This window comes from Neopelma chrysocephalum, unplaced genomic scaffold (genome assembly GCF_003984885.1).
Source record: "Neopelma chrysocephalum unplaced genomic scaffold, ASM398488v2 Primary Assembly neopelma1_274, whole genome shotgun sequence".
Lineage (NCBI taxonomy): Eukaryota > Metazoa > Chordata > Aves > Passeriformes > Pipridae > Neopelma > Neopelma chrysocephalum.
The window spans coordinates 2,031,673-2,048,906 of record NW_020897936.1 but is presented as its reverse complement, the minus strand read 5'-3'; the positions used below and the strand labels follow the sequence as shown (position 1 = coordinate 2,048,906).

Here is a 17,234-nt window from a genome sequence, read left to right as displayed (position 1 = left end):
TTCAAGCAGTGTAGAAAACAGGGCACCACTATTTTTAGTGCAAATGCAAAACATTTTGAAAAAGCACAGAAGAAACGGAGCAAACGGACAGGTTTGGTTAGGGGGGAAAGGAATATTAAAAATAGACCAGAGTGATTCCTTTCACCATTTCACCATTCCTAGGAATAATGAAATGATATTTGTGACCACAAGACTACTTGTATATTCTACCACTTGCACAGATTATTTGCCTTCTGACTGGGAACGAGGAAATTTCAGCTCAAATAAAATTTCTCATTTTCACAAAAAGAAAACAGTCAATGTTAATGCTGCTTTTTGTGAGTGCACAGCACCCAAAATCCTTTCGAGGGACACGTTCCCTTAAAATTCTCTTAACCGTCAACTTCCTCACGTGAAAAGCAGAGTATTAACACAAAGAAACCAAACAAAAAAATACAATGTTCCACGGATTTAGAGGCACAGACACACACAAAAAGCTCAGTGTTAGCAAGGAAGTGCATCTTTACCTTACAAGCTGTCAGCATGTCAGCAACTGCTTTGCGGCTCAGGTTCGCTGTAGCGATCACATCCTCCTGCCTGCATGAGTTCCCAGCTGCAACAGCTTTGGCAGTTGCCATGGTGATTCCCTTCGTCATCCGGATGGACTCTTCAGGTGATGAGGTCTTTTCTGGAACCTCGCTCGACTGGAACACCTAAAAGTGAAAGCAGAAGGAAAAGTCTGAGACCACTCGTGTCGCGGCAGAACGACCGCGAGAAGGAGGCGGCAAAGGGAAGCAGCCCTTGAACAGCAGGAAATTAGAAACATATTTGGAGCACTTGGATATCATTCTTGCCTGTCATAAGCCTGGATCAGATAAGCCTGCTCACCTCCAGAGGGAAACAATAAGCTGAGGGAAGGATAACAATAAAAAGGGTTAACCCCTTCATCTCATCTCTCATGTAACCACCCGGATCACAGTTTCTCCAGACAGCTGTTCAGAGCATTACAGGATGATAAAAATTACTATTCCTTTAATTATACTCTTTTTTTCATCCTGTCTGCTGTTTAGGCTGGTCTGCTCACCTGAGGAGATCCTTCCCCTGCAAAGGCTGGGCCCTCCCAACCCTCATTGACAGCACAGAGCAGTACAGACCGAGAGCATCACTAAAACATTCAAATGTGTCTTAAAACAGCAGAGGTGGAACGTTGTCTCTTCGACTATATTTAGTTCCCCCTCAGAAACCTAAAGATATAATTTTGCAGGGTGAATTGTGTGAAAATAGTTCCAATTATCTGGCAGTGCACAGCACTCATGAATATTGGAACACAGGAACTGCGGTAACACGTACGTAAGAAGAGCTGGGTAACCTCACTTTGATCTTGTATTTTCTTATCCCAAGCTTTAGCCTCTATTTACCTGCCATTCTTATGAAGTGTAGGGACAGTTTGGAGTGCTCAATTAATCAGGAGAGGTTTCTTGACTCCACACAGTGCAACCTAAGCAGGCTAGTGCTTTCAGAACACAAATGTCTGGACAAAAATGAGCCAGGTCTATCCTGTGCTCTCAGTTCATCTGATTTTCACTTTCTCTCTCCAGAAATGGAAGTAATGTTCAAAAAATGAATTCTGGCTAAATATGTGAAGGATATTTGACGTTGCTCAGATTCAGTCCCTGGAATTCCAAATCAAACCTGATGCATTTTCTTGAGCACACACTTGAGCCATCCCCTGTTCCTCTTGACCCTCCCCTAGCACTCCACCTTCCCCCCCATGGAAGAGGTGGCAACACCACCACAGATCCATTCCTTAGCAATGTTGGCAACAGCAAAAGGAGGAACACTTCCAACAGATACCAAGCAAACTGAGGAAGCAGAAGTGACAATGCACAATCCTCCAGTGACAGATCTGGACAGGTTTTAGCTCAGTTACAGGAAGGGATGTAAAGCCAGGCCTTCACCAGGATACATAACAATAACACACACTAGACATTGTACAGAACATCCCTGCTCAGGTACCAAGTCAGGAGGTTTTACCACTGCCATAGGAATTCCCAATGACTACATACAGGTATTTGAAAGAAAATAATTTAAAATAAATTTCTCCATTACAACAGCATTGCTCACACAATGAAAACTGGTTGTTCTATGGAGAGCACTTGACAAGACAAAGCTGTGCCAGTGCTGTTAGAGTTAAGAATTGCTAATCCACAGACTACACATCAAAGATTTTTCTGCTGGAGATTGTATCTATAGGGGTTTTTTAATAAAAATGACTGTAAGTAAAAGAAGGAAAAAAAAAATCAGGCTCCTTCACAAATATTCAGGTATTATTTATGGCACTGTGCTAGTTAAAAAAAATAACTGAAAGCTGCAGCTGGAGGCTGTATTTTTATATCTTAAAGAGGAAGGAAAACAATTGTCATGGTCTAACACCTTATCTGGGAGAGAATTCCATGCTATCATTAATTCCTGCTCACCCAGAATATCAGATAGCAGGCTGTGTATCCCTGGTAGTATCACTTCATAATAAAGGAAAAATAGAAACAAGATTAAACTGCAGATGCAGTAGGGCAGTGATACTGAGGAGACTCTCCCAAAGCCAGGATCAAAAAACAAAAGGAACAGCATCAGACTCAGAAAAGAATATCTGTAGGGAAAGCTTAAGGCCTAGAGAAGAAGGAAGCAGTTGCTTCCAGTTTTGTACTTGACAGGAGCATCTTCAGTCTCAAAGTGGGGACTGGAAATGTGTGAAAGTAGAGAGGCTGAAGTGGATTGTAATTGTACTTTCAGAGATGATTTGCAGCAGGTAGAGAGGCCCAAATTGCACCCAAGGCAGTGCAAGGCAGTAAAGCACAGCTTGAGGAGGAGCTGTGGGCAGGCCTGGTTTAGTGCAAAGACATACTCCCAAAAACCACTTCAAAGGGCTGTTCTGTTCTCACCGTGAGCTCCTGCTTGATGTACTCAATTGTGGCCTCGAGAGCTCTCGTCCCTCGAGTGGCTTCATCTTCCACTGCTTTAACAGTCTTCAAAAGGGATGTGACATTTGTTACCATCACCTGAAGAAGAAAAAAGGGAGGACAAAAATCCATGAATCCTCCCTCCCATTTTTCAGAGACACCAGTGTGTGAAGCAAGGCAAATTAAAGTAGGCAGCATTGTTACTTTGAATAGGACCTAAGAAACATCTTGAACTGTACTTGTTTTACAGGACTAGATACCAACTCCTGTGCTGGCCACATTCTGAAAGCTCCTCATAAGCTGCAGAAACATTGCACAATGAACTGCACAGAGTACTATCTCAAGTGTGATTGTTCTGGCAAAAAAATTACCAAAAAATGGAAAAATCACAGCTTATATAGAGCACGTTACTGTCTTTTCCTCCTGCACATCTGACACTGCCAGTTGAAGGGGACATGGATCAAGGATGGTATTGCTCTTTGAAATGTGTCCAGTACATTCTCTGCAATCACATAAAACCCCAGAAGAGCAAGGAGTCAAACACCAGCCTCAAGCCCAAATGGAGATACAGGATCAGTGTTACTGTTCCTGTTACAAACTCAATAGTTCTGATGCAGAATAACCTAATTGTCACTGCAATAGTTACATCCTTCCTCCACCCCAGTATATTGAGATACAAACAACAGCTGCAATGAAAAAAGGAGAGACAGAAAAGCCAACTTCTTGACGGTGATGACTTGTCAAAGACACCTCTTCACAGTGGGAAGAGCCAAAAAGCCATTTTTCTTGACTAGTTGAGTTATTTTTCAAGTAGTGCCTCAACAGTACACTGTAAGCATGTGCTCTGAAAGGCAGAGAGGCACAGAGAAATAACACCACCGAGATCTCCACCCCTGGAAATATTTTGTAGACACAAATCCACGTGATCTCTGTGAGGCAAATGCAATAACACAGCTCAAATGCAGGGAAAATAAAGTTAAAGGTATCACAGGTATGGCATAATCTCTGCAAGTTTTGAGCTTTGATACTTATGTGCTTCGTGGAAAGACCTGGGAGAGAGGAGTTGGAAATGCACAATATCCTAACACAGAGTTACAGGAGGTTGTTTTTACCCACCTCCCTCCCCAGGCTGCAAGGTGTAAATAAGGAGAGCCCCTGCTTATCCTGAACATTCATTATTTAGAATGCAGTATCTTGATACCATTTTATACTGGATAAATTTTAGTCTATATCATTTTGAAAGGAAAACCTGCCCTCAGATATGGGCCTGTAAAAGAGAGAAATTTCTCTTCAGGAGGATTACAGTTCTGTCACCAAAACCACAAAAGTCATCTGACAGCCTAGAAAAACTGGAGCTTCATCAAAACTCAACAGCATCTTGTTTTTCTTTACCATCCCAGGATGATGATGATGAAACAAAGGAAGATGAGTTTTCAGGCAATCAGAAATTGCCTGGTCCAAGCTTCACATGTCAAATGTGGTTGCGCAGGCACTTTCAAACACAATGCAAGGGTAAGGTTTTACCTTGGCAGCACCTTTCAGCTGGTACATGGAGGGATCATCTGCTGGTTTGCTGGCAGCTCCTTTGGTAGCACCAATGAGATCAGAGAGGGCCTTTGCAACATCCTTGATAGCATTGATGAGGACAACCTGCAGGAATGAGAAATAGCTGCAAGGCTCAGGCACAAAAGGGGTAAGTCTGCATGGGGGTGTGATTTTTAGAACACAGCAAAAAAAACACCTACTAAATAGTACCACCTCCCACTACCCCAGCAAAACACTGAATATTCTGGAAGAGGAAAAGCTGTGCTGAGAGCTGCAGTGTTTCATACACCAGTCAGAGTCTATAAAATTGACTATTTCCTGTCACAGGAAGAAGTTGAAATGCTGATTCCAGGTGGGATTTCCTTCTGCTCTGCACTGGTGCAGCCTCACCTCGAGGACTGTGTGCAGTTCTGGGTGCCACAGCACAACAAAGATATTAAGCTGTCAGAGAAGCTGTTAGGTGAAGAGTCTGGAGGGGAAGTTGAATTCTCTAAGAGCTTATACGGAATTAAATGCTGAAAAGTGAGGAAAAGTGAAATCTGGAGATATTACCTCCTTAACCTGAGCTCAAAGACAAGAGTCCTAGATAAGGACTTGTTAATTATCTCAGGATAATAATTCTCTCCTCCCAATCCTTCTCCTTTGCCCTTTCCACTAGTAGAAAATTAGATGTAATGAGTATTTTGATGGAATTCAGAGGAGTTAATGCTAAGGAAAATGTGGAAAGATGCATGAAAAATGAGAAAGCTCAGCACAAAAAAAAACCCCAGGTAATCACTAGGAACAATCACTTCTCAATAACTGCATTTCTGCAGCATTATAAATAACCCTAAATCAGCCTCACCCCTTTGTGTTTGCAATTCACTGCAACTCGTAGAACAAGAGAAGTCTTTGCTTTTTGTGAGAAGTTTAATTAACTTTCGGTAGCTCAGAAGCTCTTTGACCACACAAATGAGACAAAAACCTGAGAAATAGGACAGAGTGATGAGATTCTCTGTTGTTCAGCTGCCAATGTCATGGGGCAACTTACAGCATGAGCCATTTGAAACTATCATACCAGGTAAAATAAATGTTACTGCTATGAAAAAAATTGTGAGAGTATCATGTGCTCCATTTAGGATACACGATGCACCTACAGTTCCAAACTGGCAATAGAAAACTGCTCCAAGTAAATAATTACTTGTGCACAACAGCTTTTAAGTACTGTATTCTCAGCTTTTACAAATAGAGAAAAGCAATGTGTGATAAATGTTCTGCAGATGTTGCTGAATTATGGAAAATCTCCTGTTTAAACAAAAAAAAAAGAAAAAAAAGACAGAAAAAGTGCTTCCAGCAGAATATTCCTAGAGAGGAACATGTCAGAAGTTTAGTTCATCACACAGGTCAAGCTAAACAGAGCACACATCTGTTTCAGAGCATTATCCAAATGAGCAGGGGGTTTCAGACTATTTTGGTCCCTCCACAGGCAATCTGCAATATGTTGCCAACCTCCATTTCACTGAGATCTAAACAAACAGCTGAAGAAATATTAGAGATGATCCACATTGAAAAGTGACCAAGTTAATTGAAAAAGCAGTCAGATATAGGGGGAGAATGGCAGGAGCCTGTCAGCCCACACCAGTAACACAGTGCACAGTCCAGCTGTAAGCTTTAAAGCAGCTTTAAGAACATGCAGGCTCTTTGGAACAAAAATGGGATGACCAGGGGTCCAATCACAAGTTAGTAAAGCTAAGCCAAATCCTTCGCCAAAAGCATCCCAGCTGGAACACAGCAGTGAAATAAAAGCAGAAGTGTTACACAAAGGCACAACTAGTTCTACTCAATGCTTTAACCTCTTGGTTGTATTCTAAAAAACCAGTGACATCTGAGCAAACCCAGGAAAGTCCCACAGGAGATGAACCCTATTACATTGTTTAAAAGCAGAAGTCCCACGCAGTTCTCCCAATTGAAACCTGTCTCTGTTCTCCTTCAGAGTATCAGAAATATCTTAAAACATCTCACCTGTGTTTCAGGATCATCGGATCCCAAGCTTGCTGCTCCCAATTTTACTACCTCAGCAAGTTGAGTGATGGTGTTGGCTGATGACTGAGCTGCTTGGGCCAGTTTGTCCTGACTTGAGGCAGCACCAGAAACCAACAATTTTGTGTCTTCAACTAAAGCTTTTGCTGTTTTCAGGATATTTTCCCTGTAGCAAAAAAAAAAAAAAAAAAGAGGAAGCAGGGAAGGAAGTGGAAAAGGAGAAGAGGAAAAAAATGTGTTTTCCAATGTTATGGTGACTAACAGCTACATAAAGGAGCTGATCTAAGCCATCATGCCAGTGTCTGCTCATAATATACCACAGGTGGAAGCTTAAAAAACAAAAAGAAAAGACAACTATTAAAACAGTAGCAGAACATTTTGGGCAGATGCAGGGCAGTTTATTAAAATGACCCCATCTTGAAAGGAAATTAGACAGGGCAGTAGCAGCAGACAGCATTGGATTTGAACACCAAAAGAAAATCTGGCCATGCTGCGATAAAAGTACCAGATGTTGAATGCCTATATTAATCAGTGTATTGTAAGGAAACTAAAATAATAATCATTTGCAAGGAAGGTAATAGCAAGAATGGCAACAGGAACAGGGAATGTGTCCTAGTCAGGATTCCCTCCCCACTTCCCCCATATACATGTTTTGACCTGTCAGCACAACAAATCCAAAGCAACATCTGGATAAAAGAAGAAATCATTTCGATTATGCAGTTCACAAGCAAGTCAAATGAATTGAAACTAGGACCCTATTCATGTAAAATGTCATCCTGGAAATAAATGTGAGCCCTGGAAATAAATGTGAGCCCTGGAAATAAATGACACCTGTATGAAAAGCCCTGACTTTCAGTCTGCAGAACAGCAGCAGCTCAGACACCTCTGCATCTTTCCTCTTCCTTCAGCAACTGGGGAGGAGGGAAATAAATGCTGGTCATGCAATAGTTGTGTTGGCCAACTAGGCTGTGGAGCAGTAAGGCAGTGCCTTGGCTGTGAAGCCTGGGCTTTACTGTAAAAGAAGCAACAGTCAGATGCTGTAAATCTGTTAATTGATGGCAAATGCTGTGGGATTATTTTGTCGCAGGTGCCACTTGAAAGGAACACTGGACTCATCTCTGCCCAAGTGGAAAATGCGTAGCATGGCTGTGCTGTTCCCACCACTGCTGTCCACAGCAGCATTAACCATAAGCATGATTTAGCAAGACAAACACAGCCAGACAGTCAAGAACAGCTGTTGGAAAAAGCATAAAAAAGATTCCTCTTCAACGTCACAGACAGCTCATTTTCACTACTGGAATAACAATGCACGGTAGTCCATGCAATCAGACAGCTTGAATGAAAACAAAAACAAAAAAACCCCAAAAAAGCCAAAATAGTGCTATAGTTGCAGTCTTCTGTTGAAAGCTCTGTCACCAGATGTTCCTCAGCTTTTTAAAATTCTTTCATCACAGAAAGCACCAAACTCCAGTTTGCTGTACTTATTGATATCCCCATTTTCCTGTTTCTCCTCTCACTCCACTGCCTCACCCAATTTCATTCACGTGAATCTAGACAGGTAAAAATGTACCCCCATGTGCCAGTCCCTCCTGCCAGTTCCACTGTCCCCTGTGCTCCTCCATCCCCTTCAGTCCCACTGACCTGTGATCTGCAAAGGACTCGTTGTTCTCAGCATTGAGGGTCCCAGCAGTAGCAAACATGATGGTGGTGTCCAGGTCTGCAATGATCCCTGACACGGCACTGGCAGCAGTGATGCAGGCTTGGGTGCCTTTGTTCCCTGCCTGGAGGGCAGACAGAACCAAGGAGACCTGGAAACAACATAAAGCAAGAAGGCAGTCATCAAAAAAAACCCGGTGCTGAGAATCATTATGACTCTCTTTATCAGCTTTACCTTTACTCACAGGACACTGTCTACCTCTGCCTAAATTTGGGGTCGTCGCTACTCCTGGGGCACATCATGGTGACAAACTGGCACAGCTGAGAGCACACCAACACAGGCTAGGCCAAAGTGTTTGGTGAGATCCGAAAGCAACTGGCACTCACTCTCAGTGTTCATGGCCAACAAAAAGGTTCAGCCCATCCAAGCTCCCCAGGCCATCTGTTTGAAGGGGATGTGTCCAAGGGACAAGAAGCCTCAACAGTTTGAAGATGGAGTTCTAGGCAGCTACCTTGGCCCAGTCTTAAAAGGAGAGGATGTTGCTACATGAAACCAGGTGTCATGGACCAACCTCATCTCAGTGACTGTGGCCAGGGGGAGCCTCAGAAGGCTTAAGTGCCATCTCATGTCTTAGGATTTAGTTTCAGACCAATCTCTCTCTCATATGAGGCAAGGCATGAGCAAGGGCTATTCATGTGCTAATCTAGCATGTGAACTGCACTGAGCACTTGAGAGAAAAGTAAGAACTTTGGGTAATTCAGACACTGTTGGACTAGAACGTGAAGTTCAAAGAAGCAATTACCCAAATCCCACTTGCCTGGTTTACCCCATGGAAGCTCAGTACACACACAGTGGGGCAGCACAGAAGGCTGTCCTACCTTCTCTGTGACAGCACGAGCACATTCTATCAGCTCCCTCTTGGTGTAACTGTCTGTAGGGCAAATCTGCAGAGCTCCAGCTTTCTGCACAAGGAAGATACATCCATGGCCAAGCTCCTGCACCCGAGTCCTGATCTGGAACCCGATCTAGATGGTAAAGGGAGAAAGGAATCAAGGGCAAAGCAAATAAACAGATGTCATGCTGGTACACTGTGTCAATAGAAACAGAAACACTGTCGCTCTGGTGAATCTTTGTTACCAATATTTGCCCACTGTTACACACTCTGCAGAGATCAGAAAGAGAGGACAGATGTAATTCCAGCACAACCCCAGAGAAGGCTCACTGATGAAACAGGAGCACCAGAGAACCAGAGCCTGGGAAAGAGAAGGGATAAGGTGTGTATGTGAGTCAGTGTGAGCTCTATTCAAGGGACCTGTGATGGGTAAAAACTATATATTTTACTACAATCTACACTGATTAAACTGGATCAAAAAGTGTGTGACTCTGTTTGTTTTGAACCTCACACAGTCTCCAGAACCAACCATGTACATGCAGAGCACTGAAACATGGACAATCCTGCTGTTGCTGCTTCTGATTTATTAATAATCCTACATCATAAGATGCATGGCCCCTGTTTAGTTTCAGTACCTGCATGTACTTAGGCATACAGGTGTGACTGGGGATTAATAAATGAGCAGGGATCACAGCCATTAGTATCACAAACAGAATTATTTCAACCTCAGGCAGAAAGTAACGTGCAGAAGGGGCAATTCAATGTAATATCAAGCCAAGTGCAAGCCGTTGCTTCTCACATAGCTACTGAGCACAAAACACTCAGGTAGAGTATCAACAGGATATGTAAGTACAAAGCCAAAAACTCTTTGAAGGTCTTTTATCTAAATAATCTGATACATCCGGAGAAAGTGAGATATCCTCTTATCCCATTTTGACAAAGTCTGTCTGTGCTCCATAACCAAGGGCAGAGAGAAAAGAGCGGTAAAAGGGCTCCTTTTAACCTGGGCTCAGAGAATATGCAGCAACTGCCATAACAGGTTAATGAACTGAGGTGAACAGTCTGTTTTCCTCATTCAGCACGAGGCACATGAGACGCTTCTCACACATCACGTTCTGACTCTGAGGTACAGAACATGTCCTGTCAGCAAAAGAAACTTGTGCTCCTACCACTTGCCTGACTCTCACTTTCAGGACAGAAAGTTATGCTTGAAATCACTTAGAGGCAAGATAAAAAAGCATATGTAAATTTGTAACTTGTCACAACATGTGATATTGAAGGAAAGCTGTACAGTAACAAATCAAGAGCTTTCTTTGTATTTGCAAGTTGCCTGTAAGAAAAAGCCTCAAAGTAATCCAGGAGGTTCTGTCACAGCCTATGGAATTGCCCCCTATTATCCCAAGCTGTTCCTCTCTGAAGCCAGACGGAGGTTTTGCCAGGGGTTTCTGCTCTTTGAGTGGGTAATTCTCACAACAAGGCTTGTTGCCTTTGCTGTATTCTCCACGGTAAAAGAACACCGTGGTAGTTTTAGTCTGGGCCTTCCTTGGTGACCAGCTTGTAACCAAGGAAGTGCCCATATTACCCAGTGTTCCCTACGATTTTTACATAAGCCAGGGTACAAGAAGAAAGGAGGAGAGGCCTTCGCTCTCTTCCCTTCCAGTGGCTTTGGAGGTGCAGGTTCCCTGCTGTCGGTTCTGCCGTGTGGGGAGTGAGGCCTGGGGAGGCCTTGCTGACCGTGGGGGGCGGAGGTTGCCAGCGGTCGTTCCAGCACGACTTTCTGTTGTCCCAAGGAGAGTAGTAAGATATTCTTTTGCTAATTCTTCAGTTTGCTAGATCCTGAGTTTCTGATCGTGTGTATATCTATTTGGACGTTTTTATTTGGTTTTTTTTTTCCTTCCCCCTTCCCTTTTCCTTTTGGAATCGTACCCATATTTCAAGTGTATATAAATGTAATATAAGTGTAAATATATTTATATATATTGCTTTAGCTGCCTCTCTCTTGTTTCGGTTCTCTTGTGGGTTTTTTTTCTTTTCCCTTAGTTTTTTTTTGGGAGGGGGGAGCTCTTGCGGTGAGGTTTGGAGACTTGGCAGGGAGCCAGCTCCAAACCACCTCAAACACCCATGTGAACACCACCACGTGCAGAGGATAAAGAGGCCCCAGAAGTGCAGACCTCCTCTGGTTCTGCCGTAGCCGCGGCCATCCGGCCCTGCAGAGCCAGATGCCCATAGTCATTGGTCATTTGCGATGCCAGTCCTCCCAACTCCTCCGGGTTAGTAACCGACTTAGTCATCTGGGGAGAGAACACAGGCGAGAGAGAAACGACAGGCGTGAGATAACCGGTTAATACGCTCCAGATTAGAGGCACCATCATCGTTTGGCCACGCGGGTAACACGGCTGAAACCCCTGCCATGGAAGGGACCTGTCCTCCAGCAAGAGCTCCAAGAAAACCCAAGCAAACATGCTTTATTAGAGTCACGGTAACCAGGCACTCGCTGAACACACGGGTCGTCAAAGAGCAGCAGTTAGAGCCAATAATTCACTCTTTGACACAGAGGGGCCGGGTACACAGTTATTTGGACCGGGAAGAGAAGCGGGTTTTGTGTGTCACTGCCACCTTATTTTGTCAAAGGTGAGCTAACCTCCAGCAGTCTCAGCTGTCATGGCACAGGAGCATGGAAATGGAAAAAATCTGAGGACTGATGCAAAACACCTCTCAGATGTGGGAACGGGATGGAGAAGCAACAGGCAGGACTACACAGAATGTCTCAGTAGAACATCAGGACATAAATCAGTGTAAATACTATATATCAGTATAAATACTATATATCAGTATAAATACCCTCCCAGTTGGGGGTCAGCCTCTGCTCCCAGACAACCAGCAGTAGGGCAAGAGGACAACAGCCTTAAGCTGTGCCAGGGAAGGTCTAGGTTGGACATTAGGAAGAAGTTCTTCACAGAAAGGGTGACTGGACATTGGAATGGGCTGCCCACAGAGGTGGTAGAGTCACCATCCCTGGAGGTTTTTAAGAAAAGGCTGGATGTGGCATCAGTGCCATGGTCTGGGTGACAAGTTGGTGTTCAGTCATAGGTTGGACTTGATGATCTCAGAGGTCTTTTCCAATCTTGCTGATTCTGTGAAGTAACTGAATCTCTCTTTAGAAAAAGCCTACCATTTAACAGGGATATTTCTTCTGTCTCAATTAATCTTAGTAAAAGCCATGGAGTTCCATCCCTGGGACAAAACTAATTTTAGACAAATTTATATTGCCATAGATAGAGGAATCATCAACCTGTCTTGACTGCAAGAGCAATGGACTTCGTGACAAATCCTGCTTGTAGCATAAATAAACATTCCTGTCAACTCTCGAAAACAAATGAGCAACCACAGCACTGTGCAAAAGGCAAACACATTAAGCATTACTGTGAAACATGAGTCAAGAGCAATCTCCATTCAACAGGTGTCACTTTTTTCTTTTGTTCAAACCAGTGAATCACAGAAAGGCAAGGAAAGGACAATGTGAGATGTTGATCTGCATTCACTCATTGACTATTACAGGGCCCTGAAAACACTGATGTTATTTCACAGGCTAAATGAAACAGTGAGAGTGAAAGGGTAACCTGAAGTCATCGATCAACAAAAGGTGGTATTTCAGCCCAATTAAACAGGCTGATGAAAAAGCACGTAGGTGAAAAGTTTTCCTTTTATTTCTCCTCAAAAATGAGCCAAATAAGAAGGTTTTGAGCAGAAGAGCCACAATACAATCCAGCATTCCTCCCATAGAGGACCCCCTACAATCACACCACTAAGATGCAAGAGTTAAATGGACAAAATCATCTCTTCTTTTGCTCCGTTACCCCTAAAGAGAGAAGTTTATTGAAAATTTGATGATCAAGAGTGTCACAACACTGCAAATAATTCCATATTCCTTATTCACACAGAGTTTGCACCCTGTTGTAAGCTAATTTCTTACCATTTCCTGTGCTGTTACAGCAATGGCTTTAGAATATTTCACCACAGTTGTCTGATAATCAACAAAGGTTCCCTTGGGTTCTGGAGGTGTACCTTCATCCAGCTGCAAGAAAGAGGGAAAAACAACAGTATTAAAAAAATCACAACCGGCAGCTTTACACAACAGTAAAATTGTATTATACATCCAATTTTATAATCCCCTCTCTCTCAAGATACACAAGTGACAACAGTCCACCAGGATGCACAGAGAAGCACAGCAAATACTTTAGCCCAGGTTATGAGCATGGAAGACATGGAGAATGTACAGTGCAGAGTTTTTTGAGCATGAGGTACACTTCTCCCCCAAAGTCAAACCACCTGCACTTCTCAGATAATACAGAAGGGAAGGTGCAACAGTTACAAACTAAAATGTTTGTGCCAGAAGACAACGTAAGATTTCTTTATGTGCTAAAGTCTTAATTTCTTAAGTCAGGATAGGAAAAGTCAATTATTTGAATTGAACTTTTGTACATTTTGCAGCTATACATCTTCAGTAGAATGCATTACAAAGCACAGCAAGGCATTTAAAGCTTTGACATCATCTTCTGTGAAAGTAACTTGCTTCAAGGTCGGCCTGCTGTTCATTTAAGAGACTGACATGAAAGCTGAGGAAAAAAGGAAGCAAAAATAAGAGGCTGCTTGACCTCAGATGGCAGTTAAGTGGCAGCATATTGCTGAACAGAAGTATTTTGTAGCAATTGTACTGACAGGTACTGTGTAAGTTGTAAACACAAGCCCATGGCCCACATCAGTTTTATTTCACAATCTGCAAAATCAAATCATCTTTAGGTTTCCTGCGACAGCGTGTCATGACTGACCACTGCCAAAAGGAATCAGCACTGGCTGCTCCAGAGCCCTGCAGAGTGGATCAGCTGCCAAGCACAAAGTGAAAAAGGGGTCAGAATTTCTATGCTCACCTTGCTCATTGCCTCTGCAATCGAGTCCACCATACCCCCAACCATGCCAACCTCACTTGCAGCTTCATTTAGGGTGACCATGATGTCATCCACAGCCTCCTTCATCAGCTGGGCAGCCTCAGTGATGGCATCATGAGTGTGAGAGGCCTGAAGGGACAGAGTGACAAAACAGACAGTCAGAAACTGCTCTCTATGCCAAACAATGTGCGAATCAGAAATGTAAGAAATGAAAGCAACAGCACCGAAAACAACACTTCAGGGCGAAGATGACAAGTAAAACACTGCAGCAAAGTAGCCAGAACAACGTCTGTTAACTCCTGCAAGAAGCCATGGCACACAACACTTTAAGCCTCTTACATAAGGCCCTGCAGTCTTTTCAAATATCCTTTAAGGACTGTGGTTCTTTATAAGAGCCAATCACACCTGAGTTATTAACTGTCATGTGCTGCTGCTCCTTCCATCTCTGGTGTGGTTGGGGAGGGTCCCATCCCATCAGGACATGGACCAGGTAGGCCCTGGTTTTTAACCATCTGCTTTCTGTATTAGAGCCTACAGAGCTGCTGCCATACCCTGACTCAGTGTCCCCTGAGAGGATGTGTGAGGCAGAATGGAACCCTGGCTTGGAGAAATGTTCCCAGTCTCCGACAGGAGACACCGGGAGAGCCGTCAGTGGCATTTCCACTGCAAACACATCCCTTGGCTGTACAGTGGGAAGGTGTGGGTTTTTCTGCCACACCTGCCTTTCTCTCTCGCCCTTAATTCCACACAACCACCTTACCTTGGGGTTTCCTCCCCCTTCTTTGGCAGCATACAGCATCTGTAAGGCAGATTCTGCTAGTGTCTTGCTCTGGTCCAGCACAGTCATCTGCTGCTGATGATTTAGTGTCTTGGATGCCACACCAACTGCAGCTAAAACCAGGGGTTCAAAGTAACTTGCCAGCTGTGTTACCTAAGAAAGCCAGAACAACCACAGAAAGACATTAACCACATTTCTTAGGTGTAACTGAGGGGAACTCCATTCCCTGGTTACCATGGGGACATGTGTTGGCTCAAGGAGCACACCCTGTCTGCACTGTACAGTGCTGGGGTTGTATCTGTGCCCAGTGATTCTGCCTCCCCACATCTTCCAGCTCCTTTGTAAAGCCACGTGTCTCCTCCCTTGGAAGCACACAGTCCCTTCAGGTCATATAAAACTGGAGCCATGTGACACTCAGGAGCATCCCTGAAAAGTGCCACCTCCAAGCAAGGGAGGAATCCCTCAATCTTTGTTGTGGATGACAGATGGGACTGTACTGGACTTGGATTGCTCTGTTTACCTCTGGGACTGCTCATATTCACAACCTCCACTCCCTCACCTCCCAGACCATTACACTCATTCTAAGGAAACACCTGCTTTGGGCTGCACACATATTATAGGGAAATAAGCACATTTTACATGTGAATGAATATTTTTACAGTCTATCTGTCACATCTTCTACAAAGCCACAACAGAAATCCATGAGACTTTCCTTCTACAGTTTTTGCTGGATACAAAAACCCTGTAATGTGTTGGGACAAATTATTCCACCGTACATGCACAAATAGTCCACTGTGGCATCATCTGGTAGACCCAAAGCCTCAAAAATTCAAGAGTGTATATGCCTGTGGGGGCTATAAGCAACTTTCTAGGAAAGGGGAAGGCTGGCATAGGGAAGAAAAATGGCAGTACTTCATGTCTTCATGTGCTGGAAAACATATTGAAAGGTTTACTCCATCTAAAAGACTATGTGGACAGCCAAGAGTCATAAAATTTAAAGACTTCTATCTTGCTTCTCAGATAATTAGAGAAAAAAAAGTAAAAAACTGAATCATAGGAATCATTTCACAAACATAAGGCATTTCACACTGTGTCAAAGTAAACAGCATTCAGCAGGAAAACCTGGCTCAGGTCAACATTCACCTCACAAGCAGGAAGAGGAATGTGACTCCCTAACTACCTACATCTCAGCAATCCCAGTTTGTTGCACACCTCAAAGGTGTGCAAACCAAGAATCAAAACTGGCAGTAGTTGAGACATTATGAAATATCTGACGGTTTTCCAAAGTTTAAGTCAGGTACAACTCTGCAAGAGCTCTCACGCTAACAGAGTGATTCCTTTCCAGTATTAAATACACTGACACAGAAAACTTGTCATTTATTTTTCTCTCAGGAATATATTGTGATATTTTGGACAGACATCTGATAAGCATGAGTTTGACCATACTTACACTCCGCACAGCAGAGGGGCACATTTACACAAAGCCCCTTCATCAAAAACCTCAGCGAAAACATCTTCCCTCTGGCCCCAAATGTAAACAGGTTTATTCGGTCTCGGCTCCAAGTGTTTGAAAATTCCAGGTCTTTCCTCCTTATGCATGCTTTCTTCTGCTCTCCCATAGGAAGAGAAGCTGCTATGACATGAAGGTATCCCCTAACATGCAGCTCTCAGAGATTTCCAATGCCCCTGTCACAGGACAGTACCTTGTGGCCCAGCTGAGCCGCCTCCCCGCGGGCTGCGGTGGCTATGGGGTCAATGAGGTGGCCAATCTCCTGCACCACTGATGTCAGCTGCTCCTGGAGGGCCTAACAGAGAGAGAAAGGGTCAGTGACTACCACAGCTGCTCCCTTCTCCAGCTGCACACACTGTGACAGCCACCCTCAATCAGCCGACACCGTTCCACTGCCCTGCTCTGGCAGGATGCAGAAATCCACTGCCAGCTTTCTTTATGGACTTGTTCCTTTCTTCTTTTCCCTCTTTCAACCCTCTTCTCCTTTACCCTCTTTCAGATAGACCTGCCCCTCTTTAGGTTTACATGACAAGTGTGGGGAAGGTGGCTCCTTCCCACTCCAGCACATTTGGGGGTAGGTGTCCTTTCTCACTGTAATGTGACCAACATCCTCCCAGTCTCCCAAACTCTTCTTGCCCTGACAAAGGTCTAGCATTGCTGTTCCAGCCAGAAAACCAGCAAAGCTCTGCTGTAGACTTTGAGGCTCATAGGAGAAATCCACTGACCAAGGAAAGCCAGAGGAAAAATGTGCCATCTCTGAGGGACAGAGATGAGCACTGACCTCCTGAGCACTGTCTGTGGGACAGGAGCAAACAAAAAGCACATTAATGGCCTGGGCGAGACATAAATACTGGCTTTTAATTCAGAGGCACTTGATGTCTTGGCAGCCACCAGGATTTAGCTCACTCTCGAAAGGCAAGAGAAAATAAATACTACTTTTGCTCTTTCTAA

General features: G+C 43.8%; 1 protein-coding gene across 2 annotated transcripts in view; it reads right to left on the bottom strand.

Annotated features, from left to right (window-relative positions):
* Nucleotides 1–17,234, bottom strand: part of TLN2 (talin 2) — a 159,212-nt gene that overhangs the window by 25,870 nt on the left and 116,108 nt on the right. For both annotated transcript variants that reach the window (XM_027704353.1, XM_027704354.1), the window contains 11 exons: nucleotides 16,477–16,578; nucleotides 14,756–14,926; nucleotides 13,978–14,124; nucleotides 13,023–13,124; nucleotides 11,221–11,340; nucleotides 9,036–9,182; nucleotides 8,142–8,308; nucleotides 6,483–6,666; nucleotides 4,461–4,586; nucleotides 2,919–3,035; nucleotides 507–692 (listed from right to left, as the gene is read on the bottom strand). In XM_027704353.1, the coding sequence (XP_027560154.1) occupies nucleotides 507–692; nucleotides 2,919–3,035; nucleotides 4,461–4,586; nucleotides 6,483–6,666; nucleotides 8,142–8,308; nucleotides 9,036–9,182; nucleotides 11,221–11,340; nucleotides 13,023–13,124; nucleotides 13,978–14,124; nucleotides 14,756–14,926; nucleotides 16,477–16,578 (1,569 nt within the window). The remainder of the gene's footprint in view (nucleotides 1–506; nucleotides 693–2,918; nucleotides 3,036–4,460; nucleotides 4,587–6,482; nucleotides 6,667–8,141; nucleotides 8,309–9,035; nucleotides 9,183–11,220; nucleotides 11,341–13,022; nucleotides 13,125–13,977; nucleotides 14,125–14,755; nucleotides 14,927–16,476; nucleotides 16,579–17,234) is intronic.